The 16,879-nt window shown below is 68.8% G+C and overlaps 1 protein-coding gene across 1 annotated transcript in view; it reads left to right on the top strand.

The window, feature by feature from the left end:
• The window catches only part of KIF26A (kinesin family member 26A), a 38,816-nt gene extending 24,697 nt beyond the window's left edge, over positions 1–14,119 (top strand). The window contains exons 5-16 of the mRNA XM_079913187.1: positions 1,473–1,662; positions 5,949–6,161; positions 6,718–6,811; positions 7,093–7,355; positions 7,469–7,652; positions 7,788–7,950; positions 8,274–8,436; positions 9,056–11,930; positions 12,881–13,086; positions 13,193–13,213; positions 13,581–13,731; positions 13,927–14,119. Of these exons, the coding sequence (XP_079769313.1) occupies positions 1,473–1,662; positions 5,949–6,161; positions 6,718–6,811; positions 7,093–7,355; positions 7,469–7,652; positions 7,788–7,950; positions 8,274–8,436; positions 9,056–11,930; positions 12,881–13,086; positions 13,193–13,213; positions 13,581–13,731; positions 13,927–14,108 (4,705 nt within the window). The 3' untranslated portion in view covers positions 14,109–14,119. The remainder of the gene's footprint in view (positions 1–1,472; positions 1,663–5,948; positions 6,162–6,717; positions 6,812–7,092; positions 7,356–7,468; positions 7,653–7,787; positions 7,951–8,273; positions 8,437–9,055; positions 11,931–12,880; positions 13,087–13,192; positions 13,214–13,580; positions 13,732–13,926) is intronic.
• Positions 14,120–16,879: the final 2,760 nt, after the last annotated feature.

The following is a 16,879-nucleotide window of genomic DNA, read 5'->3' as shown; positions in this document are numbered from 1 at the left end:
CCTGGTTCCTGAGAGGGTCACAGAGGGTGCAGAGCCGTCTGTGGCCTTGAGCAGCAGGCAGAGCACTGCCTTCTGGTGTGGCCTCTGCAGCCCGATGTCCTGTCTCCCCCAGCGCCTTACCCGTCCTCCTGGCCTTCACGTCCCCTTGAGCCTTGGGGGGTTCAGGGTGGCCCCACCCCAGCCTCGGGGACCCTGGGTGGCCCTGCCCGACCTAGGGAGGAGCAGGGAGCCAGCTGTGACGGGAGCGGGGGACACACCTCGGCCGTGGTGGTCTGCTGACCTGTCCAGTCTCCTCGAGGGCCCAGCTGGTGCCGGGCAGTTCCTGTGCTGCCCTTCCCCCACGTCTTGGGGACTTCTGTTCAGGCGGTTTTGGGTTTAGGGCACATGCGCTCAGGCAGGAATCGGGGCCGCGTCTCCGGCTGAGGGCCCCGGCCCGAGTTGTCCGGGCAGCTTGTGGGTTCCGCTCACAGGCCCCCGCCCCCGCCAGGCGTGCACCGGCCGCCCCACTGAGTTACGAAGGGTCCACCCCGCACCGTAGATTACTTTTATTTTCCTTGATGACACCTCGCTAGGAGGAAAGCCGTCCCTGGGGTCTCTTAAAAGACAGCTCCTATGAAAGATGAGAGGAGTTAAGCAAAACGCTGGTAGCCGCTCCGAGTGGGAGGCGGGCTGGGGGCCGTGTGCCCAGAGGGTGCAGGCCCTCCTGTCGGGCCCCTTTGAGGGGCACAGGTGAGACTCAGGGGCCTGGGGGCTTTGGGAGAAGGAGGGCGGGTGCAGCAGGACCGGGAGAGGGGCAGCTGGGCGGGGCGGCGGGGGGCTGCCTGCAGGCCTGGTGGGCAGCTTCTTTCAGCCCTGAGTTGGCCCTACTCTGACCTCCAGCCCCTTTCGCCGGGAAGGCGGGCGGGGTGGGGGGGCTGACGGAGGCCTGGGCCATCTGGAACCAGGGCCACCTGGACCCAGGCCCGTCTGTGTCACCTGTGCTGGGTGCCTTGAATGCATTCGCTCCTCAGGGCTATACACGAGGGTCTCTGGTGGTCATGTCATCCCATGTTAGAGATGGGGAAATCGAGGCACAGAGAGGCTAAGTCACCACGTGTGGGTCACACAGCCTGTGAGTGGCTGACCCCAGCATGTGCCGTCCCGCCCCAGCTGCTGAGTTGGGGACTTGGGGCGGCAGAGGGTGGGGGGAAGGGGATGCCCTCAGTGCGGGGTGTGGAGGGGGGCCGGGGTCCCGTGTCTGCCTGGGGCCTCTGTCGCCTGGCCTGTACTGGCAGGGCTGCCAGGGGCTGGACATGGTGGCCCCAGCCCCGGGGGCCCCTGCTTGGCTCGGGGGGAATGACCTGTGGCCGTGTAGCCGCATTTAGGGTGGGGCGGGTGGCAGGACAGCTCTGAGGACCCGCACCCGCCTCTCCTCCCTTCCCCCCGCTCCCCACGCCGCCCGCCCCTGCCCTCTCCACCCCTCCCCTCCCCAGGGCTGCCCAGAAGCTCAGCCTGGCCTCCAAGCGCAAGAAGCCCCGCCCGCCGCCGGCCCCCGCCGCCCGCGGAGCCGCCACCTACCCCACGGACTTCAGTGGGGCCCTGCAGCTGTGGCCGCCGCCTGTGCCCCCCTGCCTGCTCAGGGCCGCCTCCAAGGCCAAGCACAACCCCAGCAGTGTCGGAAAGGTAGGCCCTGCCCTGACTTGGGGGTGACCCTGGGGGGTGGCACGAGGCTGGGGTGTCTGGGCAGCTGCGGGATGGGGTGCGGGAGGTGGAGGGGATGCTTCCTTCTCCTGGGCTGGACCAGGCTGGTGAGTGTACAGATGGGGCGACGGAGGCCCAGGCCCACCGTGACGGCTCCAGGTGGTGGCAGGGAGCCTGGCAGACTGTGGTGGGCCTCCAGGGAGTGGGTGGGAGGGTCCCAGGGGCACGGGCTGGTCTCAGTGTGGGGCGGGACGGCCAGGGCTTCCCGGACTCAGGGGTGGGGTCTGGCCCCAAGAGCCCCCTTGCCTCGTCTTTGTTGATGTGCTGCCCTCAGGGGGTCCGGGGGGCAGGGGTGGGACCCCTCAGCTATCCAGAGTCCCGGCAAAGCCCAGCCGCAGCCTGACCTGAGAAGTGGGGGAGCAGTTGAGTCAGGACGTCCCAGCTTCAGGTGGGGGCGCAGGCCCGGAGTGGAGGCCTCGCCCGGTCGCAGGCTGGCTGCCCCCTGGCTCCTGTGGCCTTTGGCTTCAGGTGGGGACGCAGGCCCCGAGTGGAGAAGGCCTCGCCCGGTCGCAGGCTGGCTGCCCTCTGGCTCCTGTGGCCTTTGGCTGAGACGGTTTCTGTCCTGGTCCCATCTGGGCTGCCCGTGACGGCCCCCCAGGTCTGGGTCGGGGCTGCCTGTGCGGCTCTGCGTGCGTGCATTAGTGGGGGATTCTGTGCCTCTGGGGGCACAGCGGGGTGGGGCCTGTCACCAGGGCCACACGGCTCTGGGGTGAGGACAGGACCCCAACCCTGAGCGTGCACCCCATCGCGTTTCCCTGGCCTTCTGCCCGCTCTGCCCCTCCCCGAGAGTGGCGGCTGCCCACCGGGCACTGGGTCCGGCCTTTCCAGTGCCCAGAGGCCCAACCCCTGCAGAGCTGGGGGGGCGGGTTCCACGCACCCCTGGACTCAGTCTGTCCTGCCGCCTAGGACACGCCCCAGGGGGCTTCTGCTCCTAGTGACGGGTCTGCAGAGGGGTCTGAGGCATCTGCAGGGGTCACCCTGCCCGGGCCCGAGCTGCTCCCCAGGCCCCCACCCCACCCTCCCCCTGGCCCTCCTGCTGTAGCCTCTGTGCTCGGCCTCCCGGAGGTCAGTCCCCGTGTCCGGACGTCCAGGAAGCCTTCCCTCACCCCATCACCACCACGCCCTGAGACGGAGGTAGACGTGTCCCCCGGGAGCTTGCTGAAGTGGGGAGTCTGGGCCCTGCTTGGGCGGTGGGAGTGCCGGGCCAGAGGGAGGACACCGCGAGCTGGTCGTGGGGAGGGGGCTTTAAGCAGCTCTAGGCCTGGTCACTCGGCCCGTCTGGGGTGGGTGCTGGGTGGCTGGAGGGTTGGGGGGGCTCGTGGTGCGGACCCTGCTTTCTTACCGCCGCCGTGTTACTTGGGGCTCCAGCAGGCCTCCCCGTCCCCCTGGGGCCAGGCCCCCCACCCAAGTATTCCAGGGCAGGGGCTCCTCCCCTCTCTCCGGCAGACCACCGCTGTGCCCTGGTCCCCTGCGGCAGGGAGCCCGTGGCCGCCCGTCCTGGTCCTCTCACCGTGCCCCCAGAGCCCCCTCCCCAGCTCCCTGGATGTTATTTGCATGAAGAGCACATAGTTAGAAATGCCTCCTGAAAGGCATTTAATATTGTCAGAGGAAAGAAAGTTAGATTACACTCGATTCCTGACATTAATGTACCACTTAAGGTAATTCATCATCGTGCGGTATTAAAGGAGACAGCCCCTCCCCCCAGGGCTGCCTGGGCCGTCTCTCAGGAGTGGAAGCCCCTTTTTATGCAAAATGTATTTTTCCCCTACCTAGCTGCTATTCAGTGGGGCTCTGCAATATCTGAACATTTAGGGGGGAGACGTGCTTGTGTGGCGCAAAGACCCTGTCATTTCCCCGCGGTAATGAAAGGATTCTCGCAGACAGTGACCCAGGCATTTAGCTGGGACGGTGGCGCGTGGCGTGGGGCTGGCGCACGCGATGTCCCCTCCCCGCCGGGAACGCTCTCCAATCCGCAGAACCCATTTGGCTCCTGAAGCGGCCAGGAGTTCACGCTGAAAAAAAATTGCCCCAAATTACTGGGAAATGCACGTTTTCATCTGCTTGGCAGTGGCGTTTGGAAATGAAATAGTTTTGTTCATGTCGTCGGGGAATAAGAGAATCGATTCTCGGCTAATGGAGCCCAGGTTCGGAGGAGCTCAATAGAAAAGTATGTCTTTCCGCGTCTCCCCGGAGGACCCCCCTCTCCTTACGGCGGCGCGAGTTTGCATGTCAATTTGCCACATGCCGAAGGGACGGAGATGGTGCCTCGTGCGAACTACCCACGGTAAACCAGTTTCGCCGGAGTTATGTATCTGTCAGTTACAATTAAACCCGTGAAAAATATTGGCTCTGAGATGAGGCTGGTAATTTGATTTACACTGTGCTGGAGAAATCGGAGATTTCACTGGAGAGCGGAGGGCGGCGTCCTCCAGCGGAAACCGGAGTCTGGTGCCTTCTCCTGGGAGGGGCCCCCCCCAGGGTGGCTTGCCCTGTCAGCACTCAGCCCCCCTTGGCCACACCCAAGATGCGCGGCCCAGGGTGTTTGTTCTCCACGCGGGTTTGGGGGTGTTTGCAGTGTCACTTGTTCTGGGCTCCTGCATCTTGGTTCCTGGCTTCCCTCCCCTCTGAGCTTTCTGTTCCCTTGAGGGCCTTGGGGCTGGTAGTCCAGCCCCAGGAGCTGGCATGAACGTGGGTAGGGAGCACGGGCAAGCCTTGTATCTGCTTTTGTGTTCGGGGGACTCACAGTGGCAGAGGCTGCCTGGTGGCCTGTTGGGCCCTGAGCTGAGCCGAGCCCTGTCCAGCTCTGCTCTGTCCCCACCCCGGGCCCCCACCCCAGCCTTTGTCTCTCCACCATCTCCCCTGGCCTGGGGATTCAGGATTCCCGTGTCCTCTGGGATCATCCCGCCCTCTTCCTTCTGGGTTCTGTGCCAGTGGGATTGCCTCTGGTGTCCTGCTGACCCGGAGTCCTGCCACAGGTGTCCGAGGGGTTTGAGTCTCCCCAGGTGTCCTTGGGGTTCCGAGCGGCTCTGGGGTCAGAAGCACCAGATCCCGTTTCTCCCCGAGGGCACCGCAGGCGTCAGGCCCGTCCCCCTCCGCGTGTTTGTCCGTCCTTCACTCCACACACTCCTGCCCACCCACCGCCTGAGGTGCAGACACGGGAGGATGTGCCCAGGGCTCTGAAGGCCTCTGGCTTGGGGCTGGGAGCTGGGAGGAAGGGCTCCCTGGAGGAGGTGAGGCTGGACAGACACGTGGGGGGCCGGGGTGTGGGGCACTTGTCCCTCCGCTCAGCAGGGAGGCAGCTGCTCGTGCGGCCCGCGCGCCCCTCGCCTGCCTGGCCGCGGCGCACGGCTGTCTTTCCTCGGGGCTGCACCTTGCTGTGCGTGGAGCCCGAGGTCGGGAGCTGGGGGCTGTGGGGAGGCCCCGGCTGTGAGGCAGCCCCTGTCCTCCGCATCAGGGGTGGAGGACACGCCTTCGGAGGAGCGTGCGTGGGGCTCTGAGGGGACCCTGTGGGCGGGGCCGGGGCCTGTGCCTTCCTGTCTGGTTGGGCCGGGTCTTGCCGCCCCGATCTGCTTGCCCCTCTCTCTCCGCCCTCAGATTTGGGGTTTGGGATTTCAGGAGACCCCCTGGCAGGCTGTGTGACACGGGTGAGACGGTCGACCTCTCTGAGTGTGTTCCCTCCCCCTTCTGAAGCCTGTGCGGGCCCGGGGGTGGGTCGCCATGGCGGCTGGTCCAGCGGGGAGCTGGCGGGCCTGGGGTGGGCCTGTGTGGGGTGACCCTGCTCTCAGAGGCCTGCCTTTGGGTTCAGCTCCTTTGGCGCTGGCTCTGCCTCGGAGTCAGCGAGGGGGTGCGGAGGAGCCCCAGATCGAGGTGGGGTGCGCTCTGGGTCCCGTCCTCGTCCTTCTGTCTCTCTGCTCGCTGGGGCAGCTGGAGTCTGCTCCCTCTGTCCTGCCCTCCCTCCGCCCTGTGCCCCCCGCGCTGTGCTGACGCGCTCTGTTCCCGGCCAGCCTCTCCTCTCGCTGGCCCTCGTTTTCTCCCTGCATGGCTGACCTCATGTGGGAGGCACTCTGGCCCGGAGCTGGGGCGCCGGCGCCGCGTTCCTGCGGCGGGGACCCCACGCCGGGGCCTGGCCCACTGTCCTGACTCGCGTGAAGCCCCTCCTGCCGTGTACTTAGCAGCTGCTCAGATGCCCGCCCTGCCCACCTCCCCAGGTGAAGGTCATGCTGCGGATCTGGCCTGCGCAGGGGGCCCAGCGCTTGGCCGAGTCCTCGTCCTTCCTGAAGGTGGACCCGAGGAAGAAGCAGGTGACCCTCTATGACCCGGCCACGGGGCCCCCAGGCTGTGCGGGCCCCCGACACGCCACCACGGCTGCCGTTCCCAAGATGTTTGCCTTCGATGCCGTCTTCCCCCAGGACTCGGAGCAGGTGAGGGTGACAGTGGCGGCCTCGGGTGGGGGCGGGGCCTTCTCGTGCAGAGCTGGGGCTGGGCGGGGGTGGGCGGGGGTGGGGGGGGGGGGTGGGGAGGCCGGCTGTGTTTCCCCTTCCTCGCTGGCCTCCCAGCCCTCGTGGTGTGTCCACCCAGCTCCTGGCCTGGTTCTCAGGCCAAGTTTTTCAGAGCCCATGCCGCATGGAAGCTTTCCGAGTGGTGCTTTGTTTCCCAGAGACGCTCCTCCACGTGTCCCGTGTGTGCCGTGCGTGCGTGCAGCGTGGTGTGTGCCCGGCGTGGCCGCAAGGGCACTGTGACTTCTGTGTGTGTGCGTGCGTGCACGCTGCGTGTGCCTGTCAGCTGTGTCTGGCTGGTTCATGCTGTGAGTGTGTGTGTGTCCATGTCCGGTCCGTGTGTGTCTTGTGTCCACGTGGCGATTTTTGTGTCCTTGGTCTTGGGCGCCCTCCCGGCCACCTCGTGGACTCACTGTCTGTACGTGATGAGACAGAAGTGGCGGGAGGCCGGCGGCTGCCTGACTCTGTGCCCCTCCCCCAGGCCGAGGTCTGCTCGGGGACAGTGGCCGACGTGCTCCAGTCGGTGGTCGGTGGGGCCGATGGCTGCATTTTCTCCTTTGGCCACGTGAGCCTTGGTAAATGCCCCTTACCATCCCCTCTCTGCAGTCGCTGGGCGCCATTTCTGGGTGGGGTGGGGGGTGGGCATATCCCGTATGGGCAGCAGGTGGGCACCTGGGGCGGGGGGCTGTGGAGAGGAAGCTGAAACCCTGTAGCCCTAGAAGGTAGAGCCGTGGAGTGGGTCGGAAGAGGCCCCCGGGGTCTCAGCGGCCCCAGGTTGGCCTGAGGGCCCCGGGTGGGGCCAGGGAAGCAGCTGCCGGGTCTGCTGGGCTCTGAGGGCTTGTCACGCTGGCCCCAGGCAAGTCGTACACCATGATCGGGAAGGACAGCTCGCCCCAGAGCCTGGGCATCGCGCCCTGCGCCATCTCCTGGCTCTTCAGACTCATTGACGAGCGCAAGGAGAGGGTGGGCGCCCGCTTCTCCGTCCGCGTCTCGGCCGTGGAGGTGTGCGGCCGGGACCAGAGCCTGCGGGACCTGCTGGCCGAGGTGGCCTCCAGCAGCCTGCAGGACGCCCAGTCCCCGGGGGTGTACCTGCGGGAGGACCCCGTCTGCGGGGCACAGGTACGCCGAGGCCGCCGCGCGGGGAGCAGGGTCGCGGGCTTGGGGGCCGCGTGGGGGTGGCGGCTCGGCCCCGAGCCACTCAGGCGCCATCCCCGCTGTCCCTCTGTCTGCAGCTCCAGAACCAGAGCGAGCTGCGGGCGCCCACGGCTGAGAAGGCGGCCTTCTACCTGGACGCGGCACTGGCTGCGCGCAGTGCCAGCCAGGCCGGCGGTGGCGAGGACGCCCTGGGCGGCTCGCACATGCTCTTCACGCTGCACGTGTACCAGTACCGTGTGGAGAAGTGCGGCAGGGGCGGAAGTAGGTGGCCGTGGCGCCTGCGTGGTGTGGGTCCGGCCGCCCTCCCTCTCGGCAGGACTGTCCCGGGTGTGGGCTGCGGGGCAGAGTCTGGGTGCCCTGCGGCCGAGCCTTCACCCTCCTGCCCTGTGGTTTCAGTGTCTGGAGGCCGCAGCCGCCTGCACCTCATCGACTTCGGCAGCTGTGAGGGGGCACCTGGCAGGGGTGGGGAGGCCCCCGGGGGCCCGCCACATCTGTCCTTGTCGGCTTTGGGCAGCGTCCTCTTGGCCCTGGTCAGTGGAGCCAAGCACGTGCCCTACAGGTGAGTGGTGGGCTCCTGGCCGGGGCCCTGGGGACCCAGCCCAGCCCAGCCCACGTCAGGTGTGTCCAGCTTGTCTGTGGTCCCTGAGCCCCTCAGTTCTTTGCTCCTCCATCACCTGACGGGCCTTGCTGCCCGAGGGCTGGGTGGGGGGGTCCTGGCGCCCAGGGCGTGGGGAACAGAGGTCGGGGTCAGCCCTGACCCCGAGGCTCCAGGCCTGGCCCTGGTCCAGCGAGAGGCCCTGCGGCAGCCCACGCGCCCAGCCTCCCACCCGGCATCCCTCCTGGGCCCTCAGCCCCTGCCCCCCGCCCCTCCCCGGCCCCCAGGGAGCACAGGCTCACCATGCTGCTGCGGGAGACCCTGGCCACCGCCAGCTGCCGCACCACCATGATCGCCCACGTCTCCGATGCGCCCGCCCGCCACGCCGAGACGCTCAGCACCGTGCAGCTGGCCGCCCACCTCCACCGCCTGCGCAGGAAGAAGGTCAAGGTTGGCTCCGCCTCCCGCCTGCCCCTCCCTCTCCCCAGGGCCCCTGCCTGCATGGTGGGGGTGCCGGGCCCCGCGTCCTGGGGTCACAGGGCTGTGCCCACACGGCCTTGCCCAGAGGCGGCGGGGCCCAGGCTCGAGGTCGCCCCAAGCAGAACCGGACCTGCTCGCGCTGGGGGCTGTGGTTGTCTGGCCTCTATCTGCCTGCCCCAGGGGTAGGTGTGTGCTCAGGGCAGCCTGGTGGGATTTCCGTGGCCTGTACCCCTCCCAGGCCTGGTCCAGCAGGGCACGCCCCAGGCAGCCCTCCGTCGGGCCGGAGGGTGGAGTTAGGGGCGCCCCGGGGTGCGCTGGGTCTGACTCCGGGGTTTGCACTTACGCGCCATGTGCTGAGGGCACGTGTTCTCACCCCCCTGTGACTCGGCTGAGCGCTTCCTTGGAAGTGGCTGAGGAGGTCCGGTTACGCTCGCGGCCTGAGGCCTCTCGTGCCGGCCCAGTGCTCGATGGGACACGGTCGGTGGCTGCGCTGTCACTTCCTTCACTGGAGCGTGGTGTGTGCGGCTGGGGTGCGGGGGAAGGGGGGGCAGGCGGGGAGGCCGCTCAGGTGGGCCTGCTCTGTTCCCAGTACGCGTCCAGCTCCTCGGGTGGGGACAGCTCCTGCGAGGAAGGCCGTGCCCGCCGCCCCCCGCACCTGCGACCCTTCCACCCGCGCTCTGCAGCCCCAGACCCCGACCGCCTGGCCCCCAGCTCGCCCGGCGACCCCGACTACTCATCCAGCAGCGAGCAGTCCTGCGACACCGTCATCTACGTGGGGCCGGGGGGGGCGGCGCTGTCGGACCGCGAGCTCACGGACAGCGAGGGCCCCCCCGACTTTGTGCCCATCATCCCCGCACTGAGCCGCCGCCAGCCCTTCCGGGGCCCGCGTGACGCTGACCACTTCCGCTGCAGCACCTTCGCGGAGCTGCAGGAGCGGCTGGAGTGCATCCACGGCAGCGAGGGCCCCCCAGGAGGCCTGGGTGGCACCAGCGGAGCCCAGGCTAGCCCGGCCCGCGGGGGCAGGAAGCCCTCGCTGCCCGAGGCCGCGGCCCCCAGGAAAGCCGCGGGCTCCCCACTGGCCGCCAGCACGCCTCGCGGCAGCCCCGGCCCAGATACCCACCGGGGTGCCCCAGAGCCCTCCAAGGCTGGTGGTGACCAGAGAGAGGACGGCAGTGCCAGACCCGAGCTGCCTGTGCCGGATAAGGCCACGGGGGGCAGAGGCAGGAGGCCGCTGCCCAGCCCGGCCCCCCCAGTGCCTCGGCAGCTGGAAGCTGGCGGGGCCCCAGAGGAGCCTGGGGGAGCCGACGGTGTGGGTGTGGTACGGACACCCCCCGTGGGCATGAGCGGGCAGGAGGGCTGCCCCCGCCCCTCCGCACGCGGCCAGTGTCTGGAGCGGGGCCTGCTGACCACCACGGTGACCTTGCAGCAGCCCGTGGAGCTCAACGGCGAGGACGAGCTGGTGTTCACACTGGTGGAGGAGCTGTCCCTGGGGGGGCTGGCCGGCCCCGGGCGCCCCTCCAGCCTGGCCAGCCTCAGCAGCGACTGCTCCCTGCAGGCCCTGGCCTCGGGTTCGAGGCCCGTCAGCATCATCAGCAGCATTAACGACGAGTTCGACGCGTACACCTCGCAGGCGCCCGGTGGGGCCCCGGACGGGGCGGCCGAGGCTGGCGGCAGCCACGGCTCCTCCGTCAGCTCGTGGCTCAGCGAGGTCAGCGTGTGCACGGCCGACAGCCTCGGCCCCGCCCCGCGGCCTCCCTCGCGGGCCAGCCCAGACCCCTTCAGCCCCGGCTCGCCAGCGGGGCCTGAGCCTCTGGGCTCCCCGATCCTGGATGGCTCCTTGGAGGGCAGCAGCTTTCAGTTCTCAGAGCAGGACAGACCGGACAGTCCCGGCCCCGCCCAGAGTCCTCGTCCCACGGAGGAGGCCACGGCAGCTGCCAGCCGACCTGGCCGGGAGCCCCACGCCGCGTCCCCACGGCGGGCCGCCCCAGCACCAACCATCCACTCCAGCCTTCCCCGCAGACCGAGGACTACCTCAGCGGCCGGTCGTGTGGGCTGCCCCCGCCTGGCCCCGGGCCCGCCTGGCCCCGGAGGCCTCTTCGAGGACCCTTGGCTTCTCCGGGCGGACGAATGTGGCCTGCTGCCCCTGGCCTCTGCCAGCAGGGCCCCCGGCCTGGCCCCGATGCTGGCTTGTGCCCGGAGGGTGGTGGACGGCTGTGAGGTGGGCAGGGCAGCGCACAGGCCAGAGGCCGTGGCTCAGATCCCACCGCTGCGGAGGGGAGCCACCACGCTGGGTGTGACCACGCCCTCCACATCCTTCGGGGACGCCTCGGCCGAGGCAGCGGCCTGCCTGGGCAGCCCAAAGGCCACGTCCAGCAGCAAGAAGAGTGTGGCCTCCAAAGGGGACCTCTGCCCGCGGCCTGGCGGGGGGGCGGCCCCCCCGGCCCCGCCGGTGCGCAAGTCCAGCCTGGAGCACAAGAACAGCCCGGCGCCGGCCCCTCCCCAGGCCGGGAGCCTGGCTTGGGCCGGGGCTGCCACCTGCCTCCGAGGGGAGGGGGAGGCCAGGCCTGGCGGCCGGGCCGACCACTCCATCCCCAGGGCCACATCCAGCCTGAAGGCCCGGGCTGGCAAGGCAGAGGCAGGGTGCCGTCCTGCCACTCACGGGTCTCTGGAGCGGTGCGAGGAGGGCCTGGCGCACGGCGGCAGCAAGGCCAGGGAAGGCCCCGGGAGGCCGGCCCGGGCCGTGCCTCGGTTGGGTGTACCGCCTGCCAGCCCCACGCCTGGGCCCGCCCCTGCCGGTAGGAGCAGCCCGGCCAGGGGCGTGGGGGCCCCCAAGCCCCCCACCAGCGGGGGCAAGGGCCGCAGCCCGGCGGCAGGCGGGTCCAGGGCTCTGGGTGCTTCGGTGAAGCCGCTGGCCCCTGTGGCGGGCAGGACCCCTGGGGGCCCAGTGGCGGGCCCCAGGGTCGCCCCGCGAGCGGTGCCTTGCGTTGGGGCCAAGGCCAGCCGGGGCACCATCATGGGCACCAAGCAGGCACTCCGGGCCGCCCACAGCCGTGTCAATGAGCTGGCGGCCGGCAGAGGCCACGGCCGAAGTGGCCCCTTGTGGGGCTCGGCTGACTCGGACAGCGGCAACGACAGCGGTGTGAACGTGTCCGAGGAGCGGCCGCCCGCGGGCCCGGTGCTGCCCTCCCCGTACAGCAAGGTGACGGCCCCGCGGCGGCCGCAGCGCTACAGCAGCGGCCACGGCAGCGACAACAGCAGCGTGCTGAGCGGGGAGCTGCCGCCCGCCATGGGCCGCACGGCCCTCTTCTACCACAGCGGCGGCAGCAGCGGCTACGAGAGCATGATGCGCGACAGCGAGGCCACCGGCAGCGCCTCCTCGGCCCCTGACTCAATGAGCGACAGTGGGGCCGCATCCCCGGGCGCCCGCTCCCGCAGCCTCAAGTCCCCCAAGAAGAGGGCCACAGGTGGGTGTGGCCCAGCCCCTGCAGGGCCCGGGCCCGGCCGCACTTGACAGCTGGGCACCACCTTCGCGGATCCCAGTGTAGGCGGCCCTCGACAGTTTCACAGACGTGCCTGGGGCTGTTCAGGCTGTAGGTGTGCGCAGCCCCTACCGTCTGTAGACGCACCCAGCGTGCGCCCTTCTCCGGTCCCTACGCTGCCTCTGAGGCTGGTCCCCATGCCCTCAGAGCGGGCTGGCAGGGGTGGGCCCACACGGGGCACCCTGCTGAGGCGTGGGGAGCCGGGAGAGGACTTGGGTCTGGGGCTCCAAGCCTGGTGTTCCCCCCCCGGGGCTGGTGCCCAGCTGCCTGGGAGCCCCCTGCTGTGCTGTTCCTGCCTCCAGCCCCTGGCCCTTCTGTCTCTGGGGACCTGGGGAGTGGGGGCCTGTTGCTCATGCTGTGTGTGGCTGAGGGGTTTGGCCACTGGCTGCTGTCCTCCGGGAGGGCGGGGGAGGCACGCCGTGGCTGAAGGTGGGCTGGGAAAGCAGGAGGCCGGCGTGGGGAGCAGGGAGGGGTGTGCCGGGAGATGTGGCTGGTGCCGCAAGCATGGGCCTGGCTTGGGAGCCTGTCCGGAGGCGGTGCGGTAGAGACGGTCGCCATCAGGAAGCAGCGTGGCCCCTTAGGCTGTCGGAGGGCTGCCTCCAGGGCTGGCGGGTGTGACCCTGAGGCTGCTGTCTAGCGGGGAGGGTGTGGCCGTCCCAGGCCGGCGGGGGAGGGGCTGGGGGACAGGAGCCCATCTCTCCCACCGGGCAGGCAGGGGCAGCCGGGTTTCCGGCCGGCGCAGGCTGAGCATTTCAGGATTGGGAGGGCCCCCGTGGGCTCTGCCTGTCAGAACCGCAGCCAGGTGCCCCTCTTGGTCCTGGGCTGAGGGCTGGGGTCCGGCCTCTGCTCACCCAGTGCCCGGCTCTCTGTTGCAGGTCTGCAGCGGCGACGGCTGATCCCGGCCCCACTGCCCGATGCTGCTGCCCTGGGCCGCAAGCCCAGCCTCCCCGGCCAGTGGGTGGACCTGCCACTGCCCCTGGCTGGCTCGCTGAAGGAGCCCTTTGAGATCAAGGTGTACGAGATTGATGACGTGGAGCGCCTGCAGCGGCACTGCCTGCCCCCGAGGGAGGACCCGGCCGAGGTCGGGGCTGGGGCAGTCCGGGGGCAGGCGGTCCTGGGAGGGCAGGGTGGGCCCCTGGTCTGTGGCAGGGCAGCCCACTGACCTCATCTTGCTCTCTTGTCCACAGCCCTCCCAGAATGCAGAGAAGGTAGGAAAGGCCCCGCTCGCCCCTGAACCCCTGGCATCTCCCGGTGGCCCTTGTGGGCCGAGTGGGGGGCTGGAGGGGTCCTGAGGCCACCGCTCTCGTGCCCTGGAGTTACGCCGGGGTGTGGGCGTGCTTCCCACCGCCGTGCCCGCTCGTCCTGGGCCCGGGTTCCAGACAGGCACGGGCTGCTTTGGGAGCACGTGGCGTGAGCTCCCTCGGGCAGGAGGGGCCCAGGTCCTACCCCCTGCCTGCCTTTGAGGCCCTGCTGTTTGCCTGCTCGGGCCCGGGGGGTGGAGCGAGGCTCACGGAGCCCCTGGGAGCAGGCCGTCCTCCGTGCCTGAGCCCACCCGCCGCCGTCCCCGCCGCCCAGGGCCCGGTGTGCGTCAGTGCGAAGTTGCGGCTGGCCGAGCGTCGGCAGCAGCGGCTGCAGGAGGTGTGGGCCAAGCGTGAGGCGCTCCGCGAGGAGCTGGCTGAGACCCAGGGCCGGCTGATGGTGGAGCCCGGCCGCTGGCTGGAGCAGTGTGAGTCTCCCCGCTCATCCCCCCACACCCCGGGAGGCGCAGGTGCAGGACCCCAGGCTCTGCGCCCCACCTGCGCCCCCAGTCCAGCCACTTCACCCCGTCCCAGGTGGGGACCCAGAGGCTGGGAGGGAGAGAAGCATTTCCTGGGCCTTGCGGGGACCCCGGCCTGACCAGCGGTCTGCCGTCCATCCCTAGTCGAGGTGGACCCGGAGCTGGAGCCCGAGTCGGCCGAGTACCTGGTGGCCCTGGAGCGCGCCACGGCCGCCCTGGAGCAGTGCGTGAACCTGTGCAAGGCCCGCGTCATGATGGTCACCTGCTTCGACATCAGCGTCGCCGCCGCCACCGCTGCCCCGGGGCCGCAGGAGGTGGACGTCTGAGGCTGGGCACTGGGACACGGGGGAGGGGGTGGGGGGTGTCGGGGGCTCGAGGACGGGACGTGGGACGGAGCGAGGATGTGGCGGGGGTTGGAGGGACGAGGATGCGGAGGGTCCAGTGGGGACCCGCGGGACTTGGAGGCGATGGAGCGTGAGGCAGGGGAGGGGCCGGCCGAGCACGTGGACGGAGGAGCGAGTGAGCAGGACACGGGAAGACTATCGCCCCCAGACAGCAACGCAAGTGCCTTTAACCTTGGACTGGATTTCTCTCCTTTTCGCGTTTGGTGCTAAGGACTCGAGACACCAGCAGACGGTGCGCTGGGGCCGCCGGCCCGACTGATCTGATCGCGCCTTCTTTACAGCCAGGCAGTTCCATGTAGCAAGACAGCCCCAGGCTCGCCGGGCTCCGGGTTAGGATTCAGGGTTGCTTTTCTTTCCTAGCTGTTTCCTCTCAGCAGAGCCCGCCTTGGTGGTCTCCAGACCTCGGCCTGCGTGTGTTCTCTGCGCAGATCGAGCCGGTGGGGTCTTCCAGGCGGGGATGGCCGACCCTCCTCTCCCCAGGACCTGCTCTGTTCTGAGGTCACCGGGAGGGCGGCGCCCAAGGGTTGAGCTGAAGGCACCTGGCGCCTTCTTCCACGGCAGGAATTCTTACCAAAACCACAAGCAAAAAACAAACCAACACACACAAAAATGGGAGGGGGAGGGGGAGGGTTTTGTAAAGGTTCTGTTAGGTTCGTATTTTTATATCGTTTTGCCTATAACTGAGGTATTTGCAGTTGGAATTTGAAGACAAATGGTCTATGTTTTTATGGTTTTCTATGGAAGGTGTCACTCCGGCCGGGCTCTTTCTGGGGGTCCCCAAGCAGGGCGGGGGTCCTCAGAGCCACTTCTTGCCAAATGTAGACCAGGGGTGAGCCCGCCGGCGAGCGGGGCGCTCCCGTCACTGCGGGTTCTGTTTTCTGATCGTCATGTGTTTTCTAGGGTTGTCCAAACGTTTGTACAAATGTGTAGATAATATCTTGCTCCAGCTTTTATTTGTGAATAAAAGATGCACCCATTGTTCACGCGGCTCCTGAGTTCACTGGGCGTGCAGTCCTCTGAGGGTCCTGGGGCGAGGGGGCTGCGGAACGTTGGAGGGATGCGTCCACGGGGTCAGCAGGGGACCCTCCCTCTGCCCACAAACCCTACAGCATCCCCATGCAGGGACCAGCGTTGTAGGCGAGAAGGCACTGGCCGGGAGGAGGTCCTCCTGCAGGCTGGGATGCAAGCCCCCATCTCCTCTCTGTCCCCCTCCCCAGCCACTCCGTCTCGAGTTGCCCGGCTCTCGGGGTCCTGAGGCAGGGAGCCAGGGACAGGGGCTGGGCTGATGGGAAGCAGCATTTTCTGGTGGGCTCCTGGCCCCCTTCCCTGGCAGCGGCCATGGTGACCCCGCGGGAGACCCCACCTGCCTTTCCAGGAGGTAGACGAGCAGACACTCCACGGGCACGTCAAGGTTCAGGACCCCCTGAGCTGGAGGGGGTCCCCGCCCAGCACAGCCGCCCTCCCCACTCTGCCCCTCTCTGCTGTGCTCAGGCCGCCCTACCCGATGGCCCTGGCTGCCGCCCCCGCCCCATCTAGGTGTCCCCACCGCAGGCAGCCACGCGGGCACCTCGAGGCCCCTCCCAGCCAGCCGGGCCTCTCGCAAACCCCTACGTATGCCTGGAACTTCTCCTCCGGGCGGCGAGTGTCGGGGCCCCTGCTTGGTGGCCTGGCTGCCCGGGGCTGCATCCACCCGGCACGTCACACCCATCTCCTGGCCTCGATGGGGCCCCTTGGGGGCGTGGTGGGGTCTGAGTCATGGCTGCACCCCCTCGTCGGGCACAGGGCTGAACCCCAGTGGGGCCCCGGCGGCACATGCTGGATGAATGAACGAGCAAACAAGTGAACGAGGCCTCGCCTCGAGGAGTGTCCCTCTGGGATAGAGCAGCGCCAAGACCGAGAGCACTCAACAGCTTGCAAGCTGCTTCCCTGAACCCTCCCCGGGCCGCTGCTTTGTGTGGCCGTGTGGCCCCCGAGCCCCGCCCCGGGGTCGCCTCCTTGCTCGCTGCTGTCGATGGCATTTGGGGCCCCTGGGATCGGGGTTGCACGTCGGCCGAGAGGCACCGGGACCCTGGACCCCCCACCCCACCCTGCAGGCTCTCCCTCTCTGTTCTGAGGCCAGCCTGATGCCTCCCAAGGGGGGTTCTGGGGGGTTGGGACAGGTGTGGTGGGACTTGGGGGGGATGGGGAGATACATCCTTTCAGGACCTGTTGTCTGAAGGGAGGGGCTGAGAAGACCCCCTGGTCTGTGGATCCGGTGATCCAGGGTCTGACCTTCCTGTGTGGAGGTGCTGGCCCGGTGGCCCTTCCATCCTGAGGGACCAGGGCGCGGCTGGGGTCTGGGTGGGTCAGGGCTCCATGCTCAGGGACCAGGGCTGGCCTGTGAGCCCGGGATCCATTCTGAGGGCTGTGCTCTTGCTCCCAGCATGCCCTGCAGCATCTCACCTGGGCTGTGTGGGGGATGGGATGGTGCGTGGGGCACGCTGGGTGGGTCCCTTTCTTCCGCGCAGAAACCCCTGCTCCCCTACCTGACCCCCAGTCACTGAGGGGCCCAGAGCCTGCTTCTCACCAAGGAGGCCCCTCCTGCCCTTGATCCTCCTGGGCCCCCGCCCCGGCACCTGTCCTGGGGGGGGCGGGTCTCTGTGGAGCGGGCCCAGCCTGGGGCAGTTGACCTTTGGGGCCAGCGGAGCCCTCTT

The sequence above is a fragment of the Stenella coeruleoalba genome, assembly GCF_951394435.1.
Source record: "Stenella coeruleoalba genome assembly, chromosome: 2".
Taxonomy (NCBI): Eukaryota; Metazoa; Chordata; class Mammalia; order Artiodactyla; family Delphinidae; genus Stenella; species Stenella coeruleoalba.
Note: the sequence above shows the minus strand (reverse complement) of the source record. Positions and strands in the feature narration are given on the sequence as shown.